At 43.4% G+C, this 26,777-nt stretch overlaps 2 protein-coding genes across 2 annotated transcripts in view; one reads left to right on the top strand and one right to left on the bottom strand.

Moving 5' to 3' along the window:
• Positions 1 to 19,800, top strand: part of PDIA3 (protein disulfide isomerase family A member 3) — a 31,813-nt gene extending 12,013 nt beyond the window's left edge. Inside the window, exons 4-13 of the mRNA XM_066276652.1 lie at positions 6,359 to 6,466; positions 8,456 to 8,585; positions 11,864 to 11,980; positions 12,627 to 12,752; positions 14,045 to 14,227; positions 16,527 to 16,635; positions 17,288 to 17,416; positions 18,873 to 18,952; positions 19,093 to 19,150; positions 19,378 to 19,800. Of these exons, the coding sequence (XP_066132749.1) occupies positions 6,359 to 6,466; positions 8,456 to 8,585; positions 11,864 to 11,980; positions 12,627 to 12,752; positions 14,045 to 14,227; positions 16,527 to 16,635; positions 17,288 to 17,416; positions 18,873 to 18,952; positions 19,093 to 19,150; positions 19,378 to 19,491 (1,154 nt within the window). The 3' untranslated portion in view covers positions 19,492 to 19,800. The remainder of the gene's footprint in view (positions 1 to 6,358; positions 6,467 to 8,455; positions 8,586 to 11,863; positions 11,981 to 12,626; positions 12,753 to 14,044; positions 14,228 to 16,526; positions 16,636 to 17,287; positions 17,417 to 18,872; positions 18,953 to 19,092; positions 19,151 to 19,377) is intronic.
• On the bottom strand, positions 19,645 to 25,444 carry ELL3 (elongation factor for RNA polymerase II 3). Its single transcript, XM_066276654.1, has 11 exons — positions 25,250 to 25,444; positions 24,983 to 25,018; positions 24,541 to 24,653; positions 24,226 to 24,424; positions 24,062 to 24,141; positions 23,844 to 23,919; positions 23,491 to 23,674; positions 23,364 to 23,406; positions 23,057 to 23,228; positions 22,787 to 22,831; positions 19,645 to 22,474 (listed from the first exon to the last, which is right to left on the bottom strand). Exons 1-11 carry the CDS (start codon positions 25,379 to 25,381, stop codon positions 22,364 to 22,366), a joined length of 1,191 nt encoding a protein of 396 aa, XP_066132751.1. The 5' UTR covers positions 25,382 to 25,444; the 3' UTR covers positions 19,645 to 22,363.
• Positions 25,445 to 26,777: the final 1,333 nt, after the last annotated feature.

The raw sequence follows: 26,777 nt of genomic DNA, 5'->3' as shown, positions 1-26,777 counted from the left end.
TCCCGGTCGGGCGCATGCGGGAGTCTGTCTGACTGTCTCTCCCCGTTTCCAACTTCAGAAAAATACAAAAAAAGAAAAAAAGAAAACGGTATTGCAGTTACTGAAAGAATTAAAAATAGAATTATCATATGTGAACCACCAATTTCACCTGGGTATACACCCAAAAGAATTGCAAATAGGGTCTCAAAACGATACTTGTACACCCATGTTTATAGCTGCTTTAGTCACAAAAGCAAAAAGGTGGAGGAAGCAGCCCAAATGTCCATCAGTGGATGAAAGGAGATACAATATTTGGTATGTTAATGATAATTATATAGTGTGTATATCATACAGTGAACTACATGAATATACAGTGAAGGACATGAACTACAGCATGGTTGAACCTTGAAGTTACTATGCTAAGTGAGATAAGCCAGTCACAAAAAAAGATCAATATTGTGTGAATCAACCTATACAAGGTTAGGTTCGTACAGTAATCAAATTCGTAGAGACAGAAAGTAGAATAGTGATTGCCAGGGACTGGAAACGACAGAGTGGGGAGTTATTTAATGGGTGGAGTTTCTGTTTTGCAAGATGAGAATAGTACCGGAGGTTGGTTGTACAGCAATGTGAATGTATTTAATGCCACAGAACTGTACAATTAAAATTGGTTAAGATAGTAAGTTTTATGTTGTATACTTGACCACAGTTAAAAATTTTAAATGTCAGTATCATGGATAAGATAAATTCAGTTAGTGATAAGAACATTAAAGGAGAAAAATAAGACCATATGATGTGGTTTTCGGTGCACCACATAATCAGGGTGATTAGGGAAGTAAAGTCTGAGCTGAGAATTGAATGATAGGAAGGAGCCAGCATGAAAAGATCTGGATCAGAGCCCTCCATGCGAAGGAAAAGCCAGTGCAAATATACTTTACAATATAATTGAGCTTGGTGTGTTTAAGGCGCAGAAAGACCATGTGTGACGAAATAATTAGCAAGGCTGACAGGTGAAGTTTGAGATATACCATATTTTCCCATGTATAAGATGCTCCCATCTATAAGATGCACCTTAATTTAGGGGCCCAATATTTGAAAAAAAAATGTATTTCATAAAGTTGTTGAACTCATGTTTTAGTCATCATAAAATTCAACTCATCACTGTCAAAACTCCCATCCATTAGCTTGTCCTCATCTGTGTCTGATGACAAATCACTGTCTTCATATATTGCCTTGTCCTCAGTTCCATCTATGGCCTTTGAAATGCCACAACCACTGTACAGGTACACCTAGTTTTTAGACCCCAAAGTTTTCAGAAAATGGTGCGTCCTATACATGGGGGAATACAGTAAATAGGGAACTATAATAGATCCTATAGGACCCATAAATTGAGAGGAAAAATATTTTTATATGAACAAAGGCAATTTTATCTTCAGTCTATCCAATATTTAGGCATACTTTTATCTTTTATGGTGGTGAGCTAATAGGAAAGGGGGTCAGTTTGGGCATTTTGGGTGATGTGAAATTTTTTCAGTATGATTGATACTCAGAGAAAGCTCTACATAGCTTCCTAATTCTGATGTTATCTGAAGACTGTTTCACTTTAGGACTTTTGTCCTGGCTGTAATGATCTTCCTCCATATTTGCATAGCTTGCCCCTTTTTGTTATTCAGAACATGTCTTAAAGTTTACCCCCATATCCCCAGGCTTTCCCAGGCCACCAGACTAAAGGGGTTTTCTTTTTTGGGTTTTTTTACTCACATCCTCTTAATTCTCTGCAGAGCATGGATTTTAAAATTTTCTTTATTTGGAGATTTATTTTATTATCTATTTGGGGATCTGTATGGAGATTTATTACTTTATATTGCATGTTCCAAGACTGCAGATACCTTGTTGATATACTTACTGCTATGTTCCCAGCACCGAGACTGGCATAGGTATTACTTATTCAGGAACTCTTTGTTAAAGGCATGAATAAATATTTTGGCCCAACTGACTTCATTTAGGCAACACTCCAAATTGGATATGTCTAAGCACAAAAGGAAATTTTTCCCCCTTTTTTCTTTTTCTGAACTTAAAATCATTAATGAAGAATGGTTTTTATTAGTTTTATTTAGGATAGATGGACAGGTCTTAAGTAAAGTATAGATGAACCCAACCAGAATGCTGCTAGGCAAATATTCTCACTTAGGCTGCAACTTAGTTTTTTGTTTGTTTTTTGGAACTCAAGAATTTCTCAGCAAAAGCATCTGATTAGGAGGTAAGATGTTTGGCTGCTTAGGATTATTTTGTTTATGTACTCCTTTAAGAACTGTGCCGTTTTTCCTTCATGCATAAAGTAGTTACTCAGTACTGTACTTCCACTACACCTTCCAAAGAATTAAAATACTCTTAGGGGAAAATAACACTTCATAGCCCTGAGTTAAAGTTCTTTCTTTCTTTATTTTTTTTTGAGGATGGTTGACAGACAGATTCCCGCGTGTGCCCTGACCAAGATCCATTGGGCCAAACCCTGTCTAGGGCCGGTGCTTAAATTGACCGAGCTGTTTTTAGCACCTGAAGCTGATGCTCTAGGACCAACTGAGCTATCCTCAGCATCTGGGCTGACACTTGAACCAGTTGAGCCACTGGCTGTGGGAGGGGAAGAAAGAGTGAAGGGGAAGAGGAAGAGGGGAAGCAGAGGTCGCTTCTCTTGTGTGCCTGAACTGATCATCAAACCCAGGACATCCATACAGTAGGCTGATGCTCTATCCACTGAGCCCATTGACAAGGGCCTAAAGTTTTTTGTGTCTGACAGAGACAGAGAGAGGGACAAATAGGGACAGACAGGCAGGAAGGGAGAGATGAGAAGCATCAATTCTTTGTTGCGGCACCTTAGTTGTTCATTGATTGCTTTCTCACATGTGCCTTGACTGGTGGGGGAGATGGCTACAGCAGACCGAGTGACCCCACGTTCAAGCTAGCAACCTTGGGTTCAAGCTGGTGATCTGTGCTCAAACCAGATGAGCCTGCACTCAAGTCGGTGACCTCGGAGTTTCGAACCTGGGTCCTCTACATCCAGTCGATGCTCTATCCACTGCGCCTTCAAAGATTAAACAGTTTATATCCATTTTCAACTAATATATTGATACAGTCTCTCCTCTGAGGAATTGAGGGAAACATTTAAGAGGGTGGGATCATGAATGGAGAGAGAAGGAGGAAACTACCTTACAAAAAAAAGTGCAAAATAGACTCAGTCATGTTGAAAGAGTTAAATAGTATTCTGTCTTAGCCAGTTAGCAAATGATTAGAGTACGTAGAAGAGAAAGGGGATGAAACAGGTAGAATATTATGGTGAATTGCATTCCCTCTGCCTGGCCTATAAGCATTTTGAACCTCTGAATGATTTCAGAGGGCCCCAGAAGAAAGTAGAATAATGGTCTGTCAACTACTAGGCTTATGGGATAAAAGATTTTTTTGTGTGGTTTTATATGTGGTTATTATTCTAAACTATTTTACTTAACTAGCCCATTTCACCTCAGTAGGAAAGTATGATTTGGGTGGATCCTGTACATGAAATGATTTGATCTCATGTAGTAACTACTATATAAGCTAGCCAGGTCATTGCTTTTTCTGCTTGTAAAATTTAGTAAGGCTTCAAGTAACTCCTTGTGATACTTGAGAATAAGGGATTTGTTATTTGCAAAATTGATGTTTCCCCTGGCCGGTTGGCTCAGCGGTAGAGCGTCGGCCTAGCGTGCGGAGGACCCGGGTTCGATTCCCGGCCAGGGCACATAGGAGAAGCGCCCATTTGCTTCTCCACCCCTCCGCCGCGCTTTCCTCTCTGTCTCTCTCTTCCCCTCCCGCAGCCAAGGCTCCATTGGAGCAGGGATGGCCCGGGCGCTGGGGATGGCTCTGTGGCCTCTTCCTCAGGCGCTAGAGTGGCTCTGGTCGCAACATGGCGACGCCCAGGATGGGCAGAGCATCGCCCCCTGGTGGGCAGAGCATCGCCCCTGGTGGGCGTGCCGGGTGGATCCCGGTCGGGCGCATGCGGGAGTCTGTCTGACTGTCTCTCCCTGTTTCCAGCTTCAGAAAAGTAAAAAAAAAAAAAAAAAAAAAAAATGATGTTTCTTAGGTGCTGGTATTATTCTTAGAGCTAGGTATATATCAGTCAAACAAAAATTCTTAATCATGTGGAACTTATAGTAGGAAGGGATAGATAAGAAATAATGATTGAGTGTTTTAATTAGATGGGTGAAAGTGTTGTAGAGAAAGATAAACAGGAAAGATATAAAGGAGCTTTGGAGGTTGAGTTAGTTTTAGTTTTCAATAGATTAGTCAGAGAAGGCTTTATTAAGATGACATCTAGAAGAAAAGAGGTAAGGAAGGGAGCCACATGGATATCTGGGGAAAGACTGTTTTAGGCAGAGAGAATACCATGCACAAAGTCATGACTTAATTCGTACTGTTGTAAACACTTTTCTACATCGCTGGTAGGGTATAAATAAGTACAGTCTCACACTGGCCAGGTAGCTCACTTGGTTAGAGCATCGTCTCAATATGCCAACATTGCAGGTTTGATCCTGAGTCAGGGCACGTACAAAAAACAATCATTGAATTCATAAATAAGTGCAACAACTAATCGATGTTTCTTTCTTAAAAAAAAAATTTAAAAATCAATAAACCTGACCAGGCAGTGGTGCAGTGGATAGAGTGTCAGCCTCAGATGCAGAGGACTCAGTTTTGAAACCCTGCAGTTGTCGGCTTGAGTACAGGCTCGTGCAGCTTGAGTGCGGGCTCACCAGCTTGAGCGCAGGGTTGCTGGCTTGAGCACAGGATCATCGACATGACCCCATAGTCACTGGATTGAAGCCCAAGATCGCTGGCTTGAGCAAGGGGTCACTTGCTCTGCTGTAGCCCCCCTCCCCAGTCAAGGCACATATGAGAAAGCAATCGATAAACAACTAAGGTGTCGCAACGAAGAATTGATGCTTCTCTCTCCCTTCCTGTCTGTCCTTATCTATCAGTCCCTCTGTCTCTCTCGCTAAAATTAAGGGGGGGAATCAATAAGTAAAAAATAAGTAAGTACAGTTTCTTTGAGGGGCAGTTTAAGAATTATAAAGGGGCCCTGGCCGGTTGGTTCAGCGGTAGAGTGTCGGCCTAGCGTGCGGAGGACCCAGGTTCGATACCCGGCCAGGGCACATAGGAGAAGCGCCCATTTGCTTCTCCACCCCTCCGCCGCACTTTTCTCTCTGTCTCTCTCTTCCCCTCCCGCAGCCGAGGCTCCATTGGAGCAAGAATGGCCCGGGCGCTGGGGATGGCTCTGTGGCCTCTGCCTCAGGCGCTAGAGTGGCTCTGGTCGCAACATGGCGACCCCCAGGATGGGCAGAGCATCGCCCCCTGGTGGGCAGAGCCTAGCCCCATGGTAGGCGTGCCGGGTGGATCCCGGTCGGGCGCATGCGGGAGTCTGTCTGACTGTCTCTCCCTGTTTCCAGCTTCAGAAAAATGCAAAAAAAAAAAAAAAAAAAAAAAAAAAAAAATTATAAAGGGATGCACTCTTTGACCCAGTGACTTCACTTCTCAGCATTTACCCTACAGATAGCCTCAATCATGCAAAATGACGTTAGTACAAAGTTGTTTATTTTAGAATCATAACAGCCAGAAATTTGAAACAAATGTCCATCAATCATTGGCTGGTTAAGTAAATCTTGGTACATCCATAATATGAAGTGCAGTGTATGCATCCATAAAAAAGATTGAGGTAATTCTACGTACATTGACATAAATTATCTCTAAACTATGGAAAATGACAAAAACAATACAGAATAACGTGTTATGCTGCCATTAGAGAAGAAAAGTCTAAATATGTAATTGCTTGCTTATGCCTAATAAATCGGGAAGGGTACATAAAAAAATAGGTGAGTAGGGTTAAGGGAGAGGAGAAGAATACTTCATTTTATACCAGGGGTCCCCAAACCTTTTACTCAGGGGGCCAGTTCACTGTCCCTCAGACCGTTGGAGGGCCGGACTATAAAAAAAATCTATGAACAAATCCCTATGCACACTGCACATATCTTATTTTAAAGTAAAAAAAACAAAATGAGAACAAATACAATATTTAAAATAAAGAACAAGTAAATTTAAATCAACAAACTGACCAGTATTTCAATGGGAACTATGCTCCTCTCACTGACCACCAATGAAAGAGGTGCCCCTTCCGGAAGTGCAGCAGGGGCCAGATAAATGGCCTCAGGGGGCCGCATGCGGCCCGCGGGCCGTAGTTTGGGGACCCCTGTTTTATACCCTTATGAATCTTGTGAACTTGGAATTATGTGAATACTTGGTTACCTTCTCAAAAATTAGAAATGTGTCACTATAATCTTTCATCTTGTCTTTTAAGATGGAATTGTCAGCCACCTGAAGAAGCAGGCAGGACCAGCTTCAGTTCCTCTAAAGACTGAGGAAGAACTTGAGAAGTTCATTGGTGATAAAGATGCTTCTGTGGTGGGTAAGTAACAAATATTTGATTATGCCATGAAAGCATCAACTTGGTTTCAAAAACCCTATATAGCTGAGTGAATGACAAGGTTAAAACAGTTTTGGTAACATTAAGGGCAGTGAAAAATACAACTCACAGAATTAGCATGTGTAATGTGGAAAAAATTGGTATTTTGAGTGTCTTCTTATAGGTGTAAAAACTGAATTTCACTTAAAGGGCTAAAAGAGGAATATCTTCAGCTTTTTCTATCACGTCTAAACTTTGCACTTTATCTCAAGTAATAGGATAGTTAAGACTGAAAATGGAGTTTTTTGTTTGTTTGTTTTTCATTTTTCCAAAGCTGGAAACTGGGAGGCAGACAGACTCCCACATGCGCCCGACCGGGATCCACCTGGCATGCCCACCAGGGGGCGATGCTCTGCCCCTCTGGGGCATCGCTCTGTTGCAACCAGAGCCATTCTAGTGCCTGAGGCAGAGGCCACAGAGCCATCCTCAGCACCCGGGCCATCTTTGCTCCAATGGAGCCTCAGCTGTGGGAGGGGAAGAGAGAGACAGAGAGGAAGGAGAGGGGGAGGGGTGGAGAAGCAGATGGGTGCTTCTCCTGTGTGCCCTGGCCAGGAATCGAACCCGGGACTCCTGCACGCCAGGCTTACGCTCTACCGCTGAGCCAACTGGCCAGGGCCTTGTTTGTTTTTTTAAGTGAGAGGAGGGGAGATAGACTCCTACATGTGGCCGACTGAGATCCACCTGGCAACACCCATCTTGGACTGATGCGCTAATCAACCAAGCTATTTTTAGTGCCTCAGGCTGACACCCGTGGACTAACCAAGCTGTCCTCAGTGTCCAAGGCCAATGCTTGAGCCAGTTGAGCCACTGGCTGTGAGAGGGGAGGAGAGAAAGAAGCAGATGGTTGCTTCTCTTGTGTGCCCTGACCAGGCATCAAACCCGGGACATATGCCAGGCCAATGCTCTGTCCACTAAGCCAACCAGCCAGGGCCAAAAACAGTTTTCAGGTGGGAGGATACAAGTAAATAATAAACCTCTATGTCTGTTATTTTCATAATCATAGGGGAATTTAAAATTTAAGATCAAATTGCTAAGATTTGTGTATATTCTGTAGCAGTCTTTGCTTTCCTAGGTGTTGTACCTTTTTTGATCCTTAAAATAACTTGAGCCAATTAAACATATTCTACATGTTGGGTATTCTTTGTTTTGTCTGAAATGTATAACACATTTGATTAAAGAATCAATTTACCCTGACCTGTGGTGGCACAGTGGATAAAGCAGCAACCTGGAATGCTGAGGTTGGTGGTTCAAATCTCTGGGCTTGCCTGGTCAAGGCACACACAGGAAACAACCACTACGAGTAGATGGTTCCCACTTCTCCTCTCTCTTTCTCACTGTCCCTCTGTTTCTCTCTCTCCCTTCTCTCCAAAAATCAATAAATAAAATCTTTAAAAAAATTTTTTTTAAACATATAAGTTGTGATTTTGGTTCTCTTAATATCCTAATTATTATAAAACTGACTTTCTGGTAGTAGAAGATGGTTTATAATGTAAATTTAACTAAAGCCACTTATCCACCTGGATTTTACTGATTCAGTATATGAAACACTTGCTTCATTCACTTTTCTAAACTTGAAGTTTTAAAAACGAGACAAAAAATATGGTGGAGTTACATTTATTTTGACATATTGCCTTACTTTAAGTAAAGCATTTTGCACAAATTTATTCAATTGTAAAATTTAGAGTTAAGACTTGAACCCTGACAGATCCTCTACTTTGGTTCTTTCAAAAATAATATTTTAAAGGGTAGAGGAAGAATTCTTTTGAGTGTTTTCTCAGATTTCTTAGGTAGACATTACAAAGCAGACCCAGTCCTCTTGCCTCCCTCACATTGCTTGTTCATAATAAAGACATTAAAAAGTAGAATTTAAAAATTTTGAATTATGTCTCAGCACTTACTATTTCTTCCTTGTGTTTGACATTTTCCATGTAGGTTTTTTCAAGGATTTATTCAGTGAAGCTCACTCTGAATTTCTAAAAGCAGCCAGCAACTTGAGGGACAACTACCGATTTGCACACACCAATGTTGAGTCTCTAGTTAACAGATATGATGATAATGGAGAGTAAGTAACCGAGAAGAATGCCCGTGTAAATACCTAGACCAAGTGCTATTGTGTGAACTGGTGATCTTTAATGCCTGGTGTTTTGTTTAGTTTTGTTTTCAAAAGGCTTATTATTGAGAACTTGGCTAGGCATTTAAGTGCTATGAATACTGTTGTGACCTTTAAGGGACAACTAGTAGGAAGAGACAGTGGGCAATAGATAAAAATGTTGTGTAGTGCACATTACAGGTGTTATGATAGACATATATACTGGGCGTGTTAGAAGTACAAAGGAGGGAGTGATTTCTTGAAGTGTGCCTTAAAAGATAAATTTTTCCAGGCTGGTTATGGCAGTTGGGATAAAAATTATTCCAGATAGAGCAGCAGGAGTGTAGCCCATGAGATGTGAAACACCTTAGGCGTGTTGGGAACTGTAGTATTGTTAGTAAATGAGGTCATAGTGAAAGGTAAGATAGGAGAGGTAAGCAGAGACCAAATTATAGAAGTTGTTAAGTGCCATACAAAAAAATTAGATTTTAGGCATTTGAGAGCCATTGAAAGACTTTTGAGTTGGAGAATAATGTGATTAATTTTGTGTTTCAGAAAAAGTCACTGACAATCATACGGTGGTGGTTTGAAAGGGGAGAGGTGGCAAGGCAGTCAAGGGAGTCTAAACTAAAGGTGACATCTGAAAGTCTAAGGTAGTATTAGGGGCAGTGGAGAGGAAGGAGTGAATATTTTAAAATTAAACAGGATTTGGTCCCTAGCCATGTGTGAAAAAGGGAAGAGCTAGAGTACATTTAGGTGACATTTATCAGCAGGCTGGAGAAAAGACCAAAAAAAACAAACTTGGAGTAATGAGTTCTGTTTTGTCACAGTGAGTTTGAAAAATTTGTGTGACATCCTGTTGGTAAAGACCTAGTGACAGACAATTGGATAGACGAGATAAGAATTCAGGAAAAGTTCTAAATTAGAGATAAAGATTTATAGGTTAACTGAATGAATGATTACTCTCTGGGTGAGACAGATCTATTATTTTCCCCATTTTACAGAGGAGAATGGCTTCAAAGAGGTAAAGTAATTTTCTTACTTCACATAGGAAGTGGCAGAACTAGGATTTGAACATAGAAATGCTGGCTGCAGAGTTAGTAGCCTTGATCATAAAGCTCTGCCTTTTAGATTGAGAGACACCAGGTCTGTAAATGGATTTGGAGCCACTTGTCGCTCATTAAAAACACCATATGTCAGCCTTTTAACCTTAGATTTGTTCATTGTGGCTTGCCTTTTAAAGTGGTTTACCAGCACCTGATTAGAAGTTTTACTGAGAAGACCTTATGGCAGGGGTCCCCAAACTACAGCCTGCGGGCCACATGCAGCCCCCTGAGGCCATTTATCCAGCCCCGCCGCACTTCCGGAAGGGGCACCTCTTTCATTGATGGTCAGTGAGAGGAGCCTAGTTCCCATGGAAATACTGGTCAGTTTGTTGATTTAAATTTACTTGTTCTTTTTTTTTTTTTTCCCCATTTTTCTGAAACTGGAAACGGGGAGAGACAGTCAGACTCCCGCATGCGCCCGACCGGGATCCACTCGGCACGCCAACCATGGGGCGACGCTCTGCCCACCAGGGGGCGATGCTCTGCCCATCCTGGGGGTCGCCATGTTGCGACCAGAGCCACTCTAGCGCCTGAGGCAGAGGCCACAGAGCCATCCCCAGCGCCCGGGCCATCTTTGCTCCAATGGAGCCTTGGCTGCGGGAGGGGAAGAGAGAGACAGAGAGGAAAGTGCGGCGGAGGGGTGGAGAAGCAAATGCGCGCTTCTCCTGTGTGCCCTGGCCGGGAATCGAACCCGGGTCCTCCGCACGCTAGGCCGACGCTCTACCGCTGAGCCAACCAGCCAGGGCTTACTTGTTCTTAATTTTAAATATTGTATTTGTTCCCGTTTTGTTTTTTTACTTTAAAATAAGATATGTGCAGTGTGCATAGGGATTTGTTCATAGTTTGTTTGTTTTTTATAGTCCGGCCCTCCAACGGTCTGAGGGACAGTGAACTGGCCCCCTGTGTAAAAAGTTTGGGGACCCCTGCCTTATGGGAATGAAGGGTGTCTTAAGGCCTCATACCTAGTGTACACCAAGGCCGTATATATCATCATTACAGATGACTGCCTGATTTCTGTTTTTTGAAAATAATTGCTCTGATATTGATAACTATACTTTAAAGAAAAAAAATTAGCCCTGTTCACATTCTTGCTTGCCCAGCATGTTTATTGGGTTCCCTTTTGCTATGTAATGTTTCCCTGTGTTCTCTGAAAATGCCTGTATTTTAATTGACATAAAGTTAATAGTTAATATTAGAAGAGTAAGAGAGGAATGTTAGGACTTAAGTAATAGAATTGTATGTAGGTGTGTGTGTGCGTGTGTGTGTAGTATGGGGAGGAAAAATGAATGGAGAAACTAGAAGTAAGATAACATCAGTTAGAATTAATGGTATTTTCTGAGAAAGCTGATAATAGATATAAATGTGAGACTCAGAACCAAACCGGGGTTCAGTTTTAGTTGAATAAAAGCCTAGAAAGAATTTGTTTCAAGTGTTCCAATGGAATGAGAAAAGGCTTAGGTGAAGTATCAAAGTAATACCAGCAAGAAGAAATTTTGTAAACTTGGTTTATTGGTATAGAGAAGTGTGGAACAAAGGAATTTTTAATAAATTCAAGCCAAACATTTTAATTGTATATACCTACAGAATATATATATTATAGCTGGAAAAATATCTTAAAGGTATTTTCTCTAATAAAGTAATTTTCTTTCTGTATAGGAGAGTGGCGGGGAAAGGCACCTTCCAATAAGAGCAAACTCTGCTTTATTTTATTGTACATATTGAGGCTTTGGAGGGAAATTGGTTCTGTTTCTTACTGTTTTTTAAGGTTTCGAAGTTAATCATCTATTCTGTCCCCTTGTTGTACTGATGAAAGAGCTGAAGTACAGAAGAATTAAATTGATACCTGGTGCAAGGTCTTTGAAATTAGTGTGGAACTAGAATTAGAACCAAGGTCTTTCAACTTTTTACCCAGAGTTTATTAATCCCTCATACCCACTTGTTACACTTGAAATTAAGGTGGTTCGCATCTTAGTGTTGATAAAGTTATGTTGCCAAATCTGTGGTCCCAGAAAAGAGTCCTTGTCTGCTTCAATTAAATAAATGGTGATAATAAAAGTGGCAGCAAGAGTATATAACTCTGAACTTTAAATTAAAGATGGGAAACAGTTTCTCTGGTGTCTACCTACTAAGACTTTTTCTTTATAGGGGTATCACCTTGTTTCGTCCTTTACATCTGATGAACAAGTTTGAGGACAAAACTGTAGCATATACAGAAGAGAAAATGACCAGTGGCAAGATTAAGAAATTTATCCAGGAAAACATGTGAGTACCTTTTTTTTTTTAACCTTGTTTGGGATTTCTTGGCTTCATTATATTTTGTTTACCTCAGTTATTAAACTGAGCCATGTTATGGTTTAAATAGTCTTAATCAAGGGATTATAGTAGTTGAAGTTTACATTAAAGCATTAATGGATAGATCCTAGAACTCCATTATCCTATAAATATAATGCTCAGTACTTGTTTTTGTTTTTTTTTTAGAGAGAGAGAGTCAGAAAGAGGGATAGATAGGGGACAGACAGACAGGAACAGAGAGAGATGAGAAGCATCAATCATTAGTTTTTCGTTGCAACAACTTGGTTGTTCACTGATTGCTTTCTCATATGTGCCTTGACTGTGGGGCTACAGCAGACCGTGTAACCCCTTGCTCGAGCCAGCGACCTTGTGTCCAAGCTGGTGAGCCTTGCTCAAACCAGATGAGCCCACACTCAAGCAGGCAACCTCCGTGTCTCAAACCTGGGTCCTCCACATCCCAGTCTGACGCTCTATCCCCTGTGCTACCACCTGGTCAGGCAGTACTTGTCTTTTATGTTGAAAATTTCTTTCCTTTAAATGCTATCAGTTACTTTCTGATAATTTCACAAAACAGCTATAAACCTACCAAATTTGATAATGTATTACTTCATTTCAGTTTTGGTATCTGCCCTCATATGACAGAAGATAATAAAGACCTGATACAAGGCAAGGACTTACTTATTGCTTACTATGATGTGGACTATGAAAAGAATGCGAAAGGTTCCAACTACTGGAGAAACAGGTAATAAGAGTCATTTTTCCCCTTTATAAACAAGTTTACCCAGTGTATAAAAAGTTCCTTCTAGTTATGCTGGTACCATGTAGTGTGGGGAGAACAGATAAGAATTGGAACAGTGGCTCCCCAAAAATATTTAAAGTCATAAGGACAAATAACATAAACTACTTCTAAAATTTATTGGGTATGTCTTCCATAGGTATACCTCTGTCTTGTGATATAGCTGATTCCTTACCTCAGAGTAAAAGATGCTAAAATGTACTCTAAAACATTGTGTCTTTTTGCCCACTGAGACTCTCATTGCATTTTAGCCGTATAATTTTTATTTTCAAATTAATCATTATGCTTGCAATATTTTATTATTTTATTTATTTATTTTTTAGGTCTCCAGAATGTATTTATTTTTAACTGAAAGTTTATACCCTTTTTTTAAATAAATAAACTTTTATTAATTTTTATGGGGTGACATCAATAAATCAGGGTACATATATTCAAAGAAAACATGTCCAGGTTGTCTTGTCCTTCAATTATGTTGCATACCCATCACCCAAAGTCAGATTGTCCTCCGTCACCTTCTATCTAGTTTTCTTTGTGCCCCTCCCCCCTCCTGTCTCCCTCCTCCCCCCCCATTTCATATTTTATTTTACTTTATTTTTTAAGTGAGAGGAGGGAAGAGAGCCAGACTCCCACATGTGCCTTGACCAGGATCCACCCAGCAAGCCCTCTGGGGGAGGGGTGCCCTGCCCATCTGGGGCCATCTCTTGCTTGGCAACTGAGCTATTTTTAGCACTGGAGGCTCTAGGAGCCATCCTTAGCCCTCTGGACCAACTCACTGGAACCAATTGAGCCATGGCTACGGGAGGGAGGGAGGGAGAGAGAGAGAGAAAAGGAGAAGTAGGAGGAGGAGAGGGGTAGAGAAGTAGATTGTCACTTCTCCTGTGTGCTCTGACCGGAAATTGAACCTGAGATATCCACATACCAGGCTGATGCTCTACCACTGAGCCAACTGGCCAGGGCCAACATTTTAGTTTATTATACATGTGTATATATCAAGATTCAGTAGGAATGAACTGTTTGATGCGGAACCACCAGTGTGGCAGTGGAGTTCAATAGGACATTTGAGTACACCATAATCCTGTGTTAGTGCCTAAGAACACAAGTTCAGACTGATTCCAGAGGGCTGCATGGACTGTGGATTGTAAAACTTGGTCTTGGCTTTCTAGATTTTGCTTCTTTGTTTCAGAAGTGCTTTATCACCTTGATATAATGTTGACATAAATTTCTCTTGTTTCCTATAGGGTGATGATGGTAGCAAAGAAATTCTTGGATGCTGGACACCAACTCAACTTTGCTGTAGCTAGCCGCAAAACTTTTAGCCATGAACTTTCTGATTTTGGTTTGGAAAGCACTGCCGGAGAGATTCCTGTTGTTGCTATCAGAACTGCAAAAGGAGAGAAGTTTGTCATGCAGGAGGAGTTCTCGTGAGTTACAAGTTAGCACGGGTTTGGGATTTGATTCTACAAGGAAAACTATTAACCCTTTGAGTAGTACGAATGTTCATGTACGTCCTCGTGCCTCCTAACCATGCAGAGTACAATTGATTTACTTTTAAAATGTGTAAGGCAACATTAGAAAAAGGCAAACGTATGTTCTTGTTTCCATTAATTGGTTATCAAACAAACATGATTTTAAGTTAATAAAACTGTAACTGGAACTAATTTCATTTTTTGAAAAAATACTCCTAGGGATCAGCAAGCATGAAAAAGACTCACTACTCAAAAGGTTAAAAGCCTTTAACACTACTGAGAATTTATAAAGTAGAATGTTCAAATGTGAAGATAGGTTTTTTAATTATGGGTACTTTAAGAATCACAATCAATAATAAATTCTGACAACTTAACAAAACTATGACAGCTTGGAATTGTTGTTACATGATTGTTTCTATCCTGCCATTAGAAATAGTACCGTAGAGGCCCTGGCCAGTTGGCTCAGCGGTAGAGCGTTGGCCTGGCGTGCGGGGGACCCGGGTTCAATTCCCGGCCAGGGCACATAGGAGAAGCGCCCATTTGATTCTCCACTCCCCCCCCCCCTTCCTCTCTGTCTCTCTCTTCCCCTCCCGCAGCCGAGGCTCCATTGGAGCAAAGATGGCCCGGGCGCTGGGGATGGCTCCTTGGCCTCTGCCCCAGGCGCTAGAGTGGCTCTGGTCGCGGCATAGCTATGCCCCGGAGAGAGCATTGCCCCCTGGTGGGCAGAGCATCGCCCCTGGTGGGCATGCTGGGTGGATCCCAGTCGGGCATGTGCGGGAGTCTGACTGTCTCTCCCCGTTTCCAGCTTTAAAAGAAAAAAAAAGAAAAAAAAAAGAGAAATAGTACCGTAGAGTGCCGAGCAGTGCTGGTCTGCCAGAAATTTCATCCAGTCTGCGAAAGAGTTAACCATCCTGATGTTGTATAAAAATCTTAATCAAATTTGCTTAGGCTCAAGGTGATTTCTGCTTTAGCTGTCCCTGATATAATTCTATTTTCACTGGCTCCCAAGAGTAAAAAGGTTGAAATCACTGCCATAGAGAACACTGGACAGTCTCTTTGAGATTGATGTAATTTAGTCCCCAGATTTTTTTTTTTTTTCTTTTTTCTGAAGTTGGAAACAGGGAGACAGACGGACTCCCGCATGTGCCCGACTGGGATCCACTTGGCACACCCACCAGGGGGTGATGCTTTGCCCATCTGGGGCATTGCTCTGTTGCAACCAGAGCCATTCTAGCACCTGAGGCAGAGGCCACAGAGCCATCCTTAGTGACCGGGCCAACTTTGCTCCAATGGAGCCTTGGCTGCGGGAGGGGAAGAGAGAGACAGAGAGGAAGGAGAGGGGGAGGGGTGGAGAAGCAAATGTGCGCTTCTCCTGTGTGCCCTGGCTGGGAATCGAACCCGGAACTCCTGCACACCAGGCCGACACTACCACTGAGCCAATCGGCCAGGGCTGTCCCCAGATTATTTTTACTTTCACCTGAGATTTTGGGAGATCAGGACAAGCAACAGTCTTCCTTTCGACTAAATCAGTAAAATGAGATGCTATAAATAGGACTGATTATTAGGCAGAATTGAATTTTCAGAAGAACAGTGTTTCCCTCCATTTCTGCCCCCCCCCCTTTTTTTTTTTTTTTTTTTTTTTTTTTTGTATTTTTCTGAAGCTGGAAACGGGGAGACAGTCTGACAGACTCCCGCATGCGCCCAACCAGGATCCACCCGGCACGCCCACCAGGGGGCGACGCTCTGCCCACCAGGAGGCGATGCTCTGCCCCTCCGGGGCGTCGCTCTGTCGCGACCAAAGCCACTCTAGCGCCTGGGGCAGAGGCCAAGGAGCCATCCCCAGCGCCCGGGCCATCTTTGCTCCAGTGGAGCCTTGGCTGCGGGAGGGGAAGAGAGAGACAGAGAGGAAGGAGGGGGCGGGGGTGGAGAAGCAAATGGGCGCTTCTCCTATGTGCCCTGGCCAGGAATCGAACCCAGGTCCCCCGCACGCCAGGCCGACGCTCTACCACTGAGCCAACCGGCCAGGGCCATTTCTGCCCTTTCTAATCCTCAAAGAACACACTAGAATTACAAAGTGGTTGGTTTTTGTTCTGCAGATTGAAAGAGAAGAGCCCTCCTGTTTTAAGCTTCCACTTTTTTTCTAGTATTGAAATTGAAGCTAAAATATGTAGAAACTATTCTAAGAAATCGCTTTTAATCCTTTCAATGGTGGGAGTAAAATAACAAACCTGACCCTTGTATTTTCATTTGGTAGGCGTGATGGCAAGGCTCTTGAGAGATTCCTGCAGGATTACTTCGATGGCAACCTAAAGAGATATCTAAAGTCTGAGCCAATCCCAGAGAGCAATGATGGGCCTGTAAAGGTGAAGTGCTTTTAGCCTCCATAAGCCTCTACACAGCTGCCTCTCCTCATTTCTTCCAAATCGTTGGGTCTAAATCAGCGGTTCTCAACCTGTGGGTTGCGACCCCAGCAGAAATATGTATTTTCCGATGGCTTTAGGCGACCCCTGTGTTTTGGTCGTTTGACCCCCGCCGGGGTCGTGACCCACAGGTTGAGAACCGTTGGTCTAAATGAAGACCTTGTTGACTATTGTGTTTTTGTCTGTCCTCATCACCACTCTACCCTGCCCCACCCTATGGACATAAAATAGCAGGAGTATAAAATCGTCATAGAATTTTTCTGGTGGTATTTCTATCAGAGCTAGGTTACTCTTTGGGACAGAGTAAGCTAACCCCTAAGAATAATTTTAAGACATTGATTTTTTTTAAGGAAGGATTGGATAGCACTTGTTTCCTGTGACTTCCTGAACATAATTTGACAGAGACAGATATGGGAATAAGTTGGTTTCTGGGGAATAGCAACATCTTTAATCCAGTCTATAAATGTGATTTGGGTTTCAGTGACATATTTTCAGCACATCAAATTTGAGAGGAATGGGGTCCAGAAACGAATGTAACTCATGAATTTATTCTTCAACTCACCTTACCAACTAGAGAATTTTTTGTGTTTTCCAGGTAGTGGTAGCAGAGAATTTTGATGAAATAGTGAATGATGTAAATAAAGATGTATTGATTGAATTTTATGCTCCTTGGTGTGGCCACTGTAAGAATTTGGAACCTAAGTATAAAGAACTGGGAGAGAAGGTAAGTAAAACTGAACTATATTCTGAAAATAAAATCTGAGTTGGGGTGTTTACATACATATTTAGCCTTGGCTAATTAGTTAGCCCTAATTAGTTCTGTACCTAAGTACTGGTAGACTGCCTGGCACAGTGGATAGAAAGTCAACCTGGAACAGAGTCTCCAGTTCAAAACCCTGGGCTTGCCCTGTCAAGACACAAAAAGGAAGCAACTACTGAGTTAATGGTTCCTGCTTTTCTCTCTCTCTCTCTCTTTCTCTCTCTCTGTTTCAACAACTGTCTACAGTTGACTCGCTTCCTCCTGGCGTTCCCCTAGTGTCTAGTTTGAGCAGTGCCACAAATACCTGCTTTAACTCCAGACTCAATCTAGTTTATGGTTAAAAGTATCCAGATTCTGAGTTATTGTTATTATTAATTAATTAATTTATTTATTTATTAGGAAAAAAAGATTGCATGGCCGTAGGAGAAAGCAAGGCAGGGCTTTTTTTTTTTTTTTTTTTTTTTTTTTTTTACAGAGACAGAGTCAGAGAGAGGGATAGATAGGGACAGACAGGAACGGAGAGAGATGAGAAGCATCAATCATCAGTTTTTTGTTGGGACACCTTAGTTGTTCATCGGTTGCTTTCTCCTATGTGCCTTGACCGCAGGCCTTCAGCAGACCGAGTAACCACTTGCTTGAGCCAGCGACCTTGGGTCCAAGCTGGTGAGCTTTTGCTCAAACCAAATGAGCCCTCACTCAAAGCTGGCGACCTTGGAGTCTCGAACCTGGGTCTTCTGCATCCCAGTCCGACACTATCCACTGTGCCACTGCCTGGTCAGGCTTTTTTTTTTTTTTTTTTTTTTTAAGTGAAAGGAGAGGAGATAGATGACTCCCACATGTGCCCCAACCAGAATCCACCCTGTCTGGGCCAATGCTTTGCCCATCTGGGGTCCATGCTTCCAACCGAACTATTTTTAGCACCTGAGGCAGAGGCTCCAAAGGGAGCCATCCTCAGTGCCTGGGCCGAATGTGCTCAAATCAATGCAGCCATGGCTGCAGGCGGGGAAGAGAGGTTGGGGAGAGGAGAAGAGAAGCAGATGGTTGTTTCTCCTGTTTACCCTGACCAGGAATTAAACCTGGGACATCCAAAGACTGGGCCAATGCTCTACCACTGAGCCAACCAGCCAGGGCCCAGGCTATTATGTTCCTTCATCTTAAAAAACACCTGGTTAATGTCTTATTTAGGCCAGGTAAGTTTGAAGGTAGCTGTAAATATAGAGTCTTAAAATGGAACCAAGAGAGAAAAGGGAAACTTGTGAAAGGCAAGATACTATGTGCAGGTGTTAACTACTTTTCTTGTCTGAGCAGCAAAATTTGTCCCAAGTGTTTAAAGATGTGATTGTTTTAAGTCCTGAGTTGACTGAATGTTTCTCAGTCACTGAAAACTTGAAATTTCAAGATCTAACCTTTTTATTAACAGCTCAGAAAAGACCCAAATATTATTATAGCCAAGATGGATGCCACAGCCAATGATGTGCCTTCTCCATATGAAGTCAGAGGGTAAGTAGATTAAAAACTAATGAAAATGTGTAGGCAATTGAACAAAAAAATTAGCTGGTAAACCTTTTTTTTTAAATTGGGTAAATGTCAGAGTTATTCTGGAACCAGAAATTAGTTAACTCTTTTTTTTCTTTCCCCAGTTTTCCTACCATCTATTTCTCTCCAGCCAACAAAAAGCTAGATCCAAAAAAATATGAAGTAAGTGCATTGTCTCATCTCTCCACAAATAAAGACACATATACATACACATGCCTGTACATACATAATTCTTTAAGTTTATTAAACTGGAAATGAAATTTCAACTCGCATTGTCAATATATGTGGTGGTTAATAAGCTTTACAAACTCAGAAGTCTTCCTGTTGTGAGGGGGACACCGAGGGTTCTTTAAAAGGTTAAATTTTCATAGTAATCTTTCTGTTTTCAGGGTGGCCGTGAATTAAGTGATTTTATTAGCTATCTACAGCGAGAGGCTACAAACCCCCCTGTAATTCAAGAAGAAAAACCCAAGAAGAAAAAGAAGGCACAGGAGGATCTCTAAGGCTGCTGCCAAATATACCACTTTTTAAAGGACTTTTCCACCAGAGCTGGGGAAACCATTGGGGAGGACTGGGACCCAGATGGGATTATTACCTCTCAGGGCTGAGAGGACAGATGGATATAATCTGAATCCTGTTAAATTTTCTCTAAACTCTTTCTTAGCTGCACTGTTTATGGAAATACCAGGACCAGTTTGTGCTTTTGGGAAAAAGTATTTGTGTTGTGGGGGTGGGGGAATAGAGTTGGGGGGGTTATTTTCTAATTTTTTTTGTACATTTGGAACAGTGACAATAAATGAGCCCCCTTTAAATTGTCTTTTTCTTTCCACGAGATGGGAAACCAGAGGTTCTCTAGACCTGCACTAATTCCGTGATGGCAAACCTTTTTATAAAAACAGCCCTCTTTTGCAGTGCTGGTTCCAGGTTTTGCAGAACCAGGTTGATCAGCACTGCAAAAGTGGGCAGTTTTTATAAAAAGGTTCACCATCATGGGTCTAATAGAACTTTCTGCAATAATGGAAATGTTCTGTAACTTCCATTGTCTAATACATGTATGTAGCCATTGAGTGTTTGAAATGTGGCTAGGAACTACATTTTCTTTTTTCTATTGATTTGAGAAGAGGGTAGGGAGGGGGAGACAGAGAGAAGCATCAACTCGTTTCACTCAGTTGCTTCATCTATCAGTGCTCATTGAATACTTCTCGCATATACCCTGACCAGGGGTTGAATCTGCAACCTCTGACAGGCTGGGTTGATGTTTTATCCAGAGCCACATGGCCAAGGCAGGAACTACATTTTAAATTTTCATTAATTTAAATAGTCACATGTGGGGCTAGTGACTACCTATTGGTGAGTACAATAGTACAGTGGTCCCCAACCTTTTTTGGGTCACAGACTGGTTTAATGTCAAAATATTTTCACTGACCGGCCTTTAGGGTTGGACGGATAAATGTATCATGTAACTGAGACAAGCATCAAGAGTGAGTCTTAGATGGATGTAACAGGGAATCTGGTCATTTTTAAAAAATAAAACATCGTTCCCAGGCTTAAATATAAATAAAACAGGAATAATGTAAGTTATTTATTCTTTCTCTGCGGACCGGTAGTGGTCCGCGGCCCAGCGGTTGGGGACCACTGCAATAGTAGACCAATTGTCTGGGTCCACAGTTATCTATAAATCTTTTCCAAACTTTGTTTCTTTCTGTCCTTACATGTTTATTGCCCAGGCCCCCCTAGTCTGATAATTAGAACAGGTGAGGGACATTTTTTTTTTTTTTTTAATCAAAGTTTGAAATTTATTTATTTATTTTTTTATTTTTTTTTTTTTATTCATTTTTAGAGAGGAGACAGACAGAGAGGGATAGAGAGGTGAGAGAGAAGGGGGAGGAGCTGAAAGCATCAACTCCCATAGGTGCCTTGACCAGGCAAGCACAGGGTTTCAATCCGGTGACCTCAGCATTTCCAGGTCAACGCTTTATCCACTGCGCCACCACAGGTCAGGCCAAGGGACATTTTTTATTGGGCTCTGTTTCTGACCCTGTCTAGCCTTAAGGATTGGTGGCTATTTATCCTTGCCATGGAGCTGTGCATGTTTATACCTCCCAAGAGCTGTTGTCTGCCCAGAAATGCCATGTGGGTGTGGAATCAGGTTGGAGTTCCCATCCAAGTTTCAGGAATTGCTGACACTGCTGGGTGCAGCTCTCTCCCCCAAAACCCATGGTATGGGCCTATTAACTTTCCAGTGGACTGGGAAAGGCAGTGTCATTCTGGTTGTGAGTGAGAGCCAAGCCATTTTCTTCCACAACGAGGAATGAAAAGGATAGGAATGGTATGATCTTTTATTATCAAGTGAATTGAACCATTTCACCTCTTTTTGTAAATGTAAATCCTGTCCACAGTTACAGTTTTCAGTCACTATTTCCAGATAGGATCCCTATTTATAAGTGATCTTCAACCTTGATGTTTAGAAAATGAGAACTTTAGCCTGGTCTGTAGTGGTGCAAGGGGATAGAACACCAACCTGTAACACTGAGGTCGCTGGTTCAAAACCTTAGGCTTGCCCAGGCAAGACATACAACAAGCAACCAATGAAAGGCTAGAGTGAGGCAACTATTTCTTACCCTCCCCAGAAACTCAATCTTTAAAAAAATAATAAAAAGGAGAACCTGATTCCTCCTTTCATCTCTGGTTGTCAGTTATAAGATGGATTTGGTAGAGCCTTATAGCAAAATATGTATCTGGATCATCCATAGTTGAAGAATTAAAGACACCTAATCATAATCGTGGAGATTCTGATTCACAAGACCTGGGCTGAGATCTAGAGATTAATTTTTTGTAGAGCTCAGACACACAGCCAGGGGTAAGAACCACTACCTTGGAAGATTTAAGGGAAGCATATAAATTTGTACAAAGAATATAAACAGTTTTAATTTTTTAGCCATGTTTGTAAAAGAATTCATTTTCAGTACATGGGTAAGACCCCAAGCCCTTTCCCATTATATCCAGGTATATTACAAGTTCCTAAAAGTTCTCATTGTTTTGTTAGGGAGGCTATCAGCCTGAATTCTAAGGTCCTTGAAATATCTTGTCCTGGAAATGGTGTCATTTCTCAGGATTTGAAAATGACTTCGCTGAACTAAAGGTGAAGAAGCCAAGCTTCTGCTTTTCCTAATCACCTGGGCATAGCTATGGAATGTTGGCACTGCCCACACCATAAAAATTAGAGCACAATGAAAATCAAACCTTAACCTAGAACAGCTCTCTTACTTGCCAGCATGAATTCAGCAATAACAGAGCAGACAGTTGCACTCTTATTTTATAGCTACTTTGTTCCTTCATATCTTACTGAGCAGAGGGTCAAAAGCCCTGACTGCTTCAGCTGCCCCTGTTCTTTTCCTCAAACTCCAGGATGAGACCTTTAATGTGGGATAATTTCTGATGCAGGTACTCACAGCGACGCTTTTCTTCCCTGTAACCAGGATTTCGCTGCAGAGAAAAAGCATCCATGTCAAAAAGGAAGGGAGGGCCTGACCTGTGGTGGCGCAGTGGGATAAAGCATCAACCTGGAACACCGAGGCCGCCGGTTTGAAACCCTGGGCTTGCCTGGTCAAGGCACATATGGGAGTTGATGCTTCCTGCTCCTACCCCTTCCCTTCCTCCCCCTCTCTGAAAATTGAATAAAGTCTTTAAAAAAAACTTAAAAAATAAAAGGAAGGGGGGAGAGGAGAGGGGATTGGGGAGGGGAGGAAGGAAGGAAATCCATTTTTATCTTGCTACCATTCCCAGACATAGTCTTACCTTCCTGAACTTTGTATATTCTTGAACTATCTTTTCTTCCAGCACCTGAAACAAAGAGAATGCTAGAACCAAATTCAACCTTTAGAAAAGAGCTCCAGTTCTCTTAAGGGAAAGAAGTAACTTCCTTCTCATACTACCAAATTATACAGAATAATTTTTCTCTCAAAACAGGCTTGCTTGTCACTTTGGTCACTGAACAAACACATTTATGGGCAGTTAGGGAGTTTATGGTCAGTAGAGCTGGAAAGCCTACCTGGGTCCAGTCCTTACCTTGTGTTCTGGAGTTCCCCGCTGAACTCTCTTGATCTCTGCTCCCAGCTCTATGAACCTTTGGCTTGCAGCCTTAACTCTAGCATGCAGGATGCAATATTCAGCATAATCTGTCTCAAAGTCCTGCTCATAGGCATGTTGCTGCTCTGCACTGTGGATGGCCCCATATTGCCTGCCAGGAGCAGAGAGTTAAGTTACCACCTTCAATTTTATTACCTTCCAAAGCTCCCAGCCCCCAGGAAATTCATCTTAATATCTCATATGCACAAGGCTTGAGAAAAGTAGAAAGAAATGGCAGGGGACTCACAAGAAGTAATCTGGTACCTCTTCAGGATTTAGGGATTCAGAATCTATGAAGGAAGCAAGACACTAGGTGATTATCGATCTTTTTTCTCCTACTGTGGCATTTTTACCCTCTTCTCATAAACTCTCACCTGCTTGAACTGAGGGATTCTGCTCCAGCCCGAGGCCCATGTCTTCATGTTTAGCTTCTTGTTCCCAATCTTCTCCCTCTTGTAGACCCTGATAGGGTAGCTCTTGTGGGGGACTTGGAGCTAGAGGCAGAGTTCTGAGTCTCTTTACTTTTAGTTCTATAGTGCCTGCAGGCGCTGGATGCTTCTATTGGGAAAAATACTTTTTTCACACTGACAGTATGTCAAAAGCCTCCTAGTCTGTCTTTCTCTTGAAAATTATTTCCATATAATCTCTGAGCATCAAAATGAAGGCTCCCATTTTTTAAATTTTAGTGTGATTAAATCTCTGAAAAACTCTTGCTATTACAACTTACCTTGTTTAGATGTTTCTGACTAACAGAGGAAGGCAGTGCCTGGTCAGGCCTTCTGATTGGAAGACGGTTCTGGTTCCTAGGATATTTGAAGAGGGAATGGAAGAGATGAGCACCAGGGTAGGAGGCAGGGCTAGATTTCTTATCACAGCATTCAGGGTGGAGATTTGAGGAAGACAGTAACAGGGCTTCACAGGTTAGTCCCACCCTGTCCCAAGTACCTCACTTCCCGCTGAGCCATGTGTTCCCTCGAGGATCCTGGAAGTGACTGTCTTTGGCTGCTTGCCGGTAGATCTGGCACCTGGCAGGGAGTGGCAGGGGCACTTGGCTATCTGGCCACAGGCTTTGCCCCACCTTCCCAATTCCCTGCAGTTTCTGGCCTCACCTCTTCTAGTGCCATCTGTGGCTGTGAAATTGTATCTCCAGAATATTCTCCCATGTTCTGCCAATTCTCAAGCTCTCTGGCATCTTCAGTTAGTTTGTGTCCCTGAACTGAAGGTGGGACTGGGATAGAATCCATGGCTGTCCAAATAGTGAGGCGCTCCCTGAGTGGGCCCAGGCAGTGGAGGTTGTTAGGCCCAGATCTGGAAAGGAGTGGTGGAAAAAATACCCAGAAGGGTGGAGAACTTTTAAAGCACCTCTGGACATCCCCTTCCTGGACTTACCACAACCTTTTTTCACCCGCTGTTTGTTCCCTTACCTGCCTAAGCGTTGGCACACAAGGTCCAAGCCACCACCAGGGCCTTCCTGGCCACACTGGGACACTATGAAGGAGAAGAGGGAGGAGCAGCCAGGGCCTGGGAGCCTCAGATACTAGGAGTGAAAGGAGATCGTAAGGCCCATGAAGTCGCCCTTCCCCCTCCTGCCAATGCCACTCCTCTTTGAGCCAGCCTAAGATTGAAGATGGTCCCACGGGACTCGTTAGTACACCAGGTGCACCTGGGCCCGAGTTCCCAGGAGGCTGAGACGGCAGAGTCTCTTCAACCGCAGCCTCCTGAGACCACAACCCCAACAGCCCCTTCACCCACCTCGGGGTTCAGTTCTCAGGAACTTCCTCAGACCATGACTGCTTTCAGCCTCCTGCCTTTGACCGTACCTTCCCTGAGCCTGCACCTTCACACACACCCCAGGTCTGTACTTACCCCTCGGTTGCCTTGGAAAGCAATCACTGGCCGAACCTGCAGGGAGAGAGAGCACAGAAGCAAGCTGAACGCAGGTGAAGCGACGTCCCTAGGATTGGGCGTTGAGTGCCGGAGGGACCTGCCTCGCGGGTTTCACTTGGAGAAATAGGGACGCCGGAGCCTGTGAATGCCGCTCCCCATGCCAGGTCCCTTCGTCAGGGTCTCTGGCTGAAATCTGAGGTCCCGTGGGGTGGGGGATAGGTAAGATGGGGCCGGGGACAGCCGCACCTGTTGCCTCTGACACTCTTGCAGCGCCCTCAGCGCCGCCTCGTTGAGCCTGAGCAACAGGAGACTGGTCCGAGCAGCGGGGGTGAAGCAGAGCCGGAGCTTCCCACTCAGAAACTCCTGGGGTCCCGCCATGGCCGCGAGGTCGAGCGCAAACAGAACCCGAACTTCAGCGAGGGCTACCACTACTTTCGCTCTGCAGGGCTGGACTTGTACAGCCAGTAGCCCAGGTCGGCCCCGCCCCCGCCAGGACCCACCTCCGGCCCCACCCATAGCCAGCGCCACTCCAGGGGTTTCCCAGCGGCGCGTGGGCGGTGCTTCGCACCTCCGGCGGACCTACCTGCGGACCTCTGCGGTTTCTTTTTGGTTTGGCTTGCACCTTATAGGGCTTTCCGTAAGGGTTCTCTCAGTCTCCGGGAGAAAGGCTGCGGCCAGCCTCAGACCCTCTCACCCAGAGTCTCCAGCCCTGCCTTGGTTTCCCCAGCCAACGTGAACTGAGCATTTCTGTCTCTAAGTGAAGCTGAACCTGCAACCTCTAGGTTTTTAGGCACAGTGAAACGGAAGGGAGGGCCTGGTTGCTAGGCGCTTTGAAGGCCAAAGCCCCCAGGGTCTGGAGGATGGCGGACGCAATGGGGGATTCCTGACTCCAACACCTGCCGCACTGAGGCGGATTTAAGGGCGGGCACACCAGGCGCGCGCCCTGCGCCAAAATTCTGAAAGCCCCCCCTCCTCCGCGCAAACCCCCAACTTTACACTTTTTTCTAATGACACCAACTTTGGGTTCATGTGTGTAATTTTAACATTAATACATATTTTTTATTTATTTAAAAATATGGTTAACATGTATTTTTATTTTCCCTGTCTCTCTTTTTTAAGGTGCCCAATATTGTCTTCTGCGCGCGAGGGGCGGGGAGGGGGGGGAGCCTCAACCGACCTTAATCCGCCTCTGCTGCTGCAGCACTTCTGCTTTTTCCCCCGCCTGCGGTACTGATGCACACCAAAACCCGGTTTCTAAATAAGGCTGGAAAGAAATAAAGGCACCCTGAGTGCCCTGGCAGCGGTGAAGCTTGGCTGTTGCGGGCTGGAACGCCCCCCCCCCCCATCGCTGGAGGCGGGGGAGGCGACAGAAGAATAGAAAGGCAAAGGAGAGGGAGGACTCAGTACCCTGTTGCCCCTCCCAGCCGAAACACATGAAACTGGTGTGGAAGAGAGTTGGCCCACTACCTCAGAAGGACCAAGGTGCCACGAAGTTGCCAGACATCCCGGAGGTCTGGATTCTGGTGCAGTGAGACCCCAGAACTAATTAATCTCAGGTCGGTCTTTGGTGTTTTCACTTGGTGTTTCCACTCGTCCCTGTTTGGGTATGTTTTCCAAGAGCCCTGGTGGTGTTCTCTTTTCTAACCGGATTCCTCTGCTAAATCTCTCAACCTGCATAATCCCAGGTGACCTGAATGTCCTTCACCCCTAATCAAATTACTATATGTACATTTGTCAAAACCCATCAAATTGTACTTAAAACGTGTATATCTTA

The sequence above is a fragment of the Saccopteryx bilineata genome, chromosome 4, assembly GCF_036850765.1.
Source record: "Saccopteryx bilineata isolate mSacBil1 chromosome 4, mSacBil1_pri_phased_curated, whole genome shotgun sequence".
Lineage (NCBI taxonomy): Eukaryota > Metazoa > Chordata > Mammalia > Chiroptera > Emballonuridae > Saccopteryx > Saccopteryx bilineata.
Note: the sequence above shows the minus strand (reverse complement) of the source record. Positions and strands in the feature narration are given on the sequence as shown.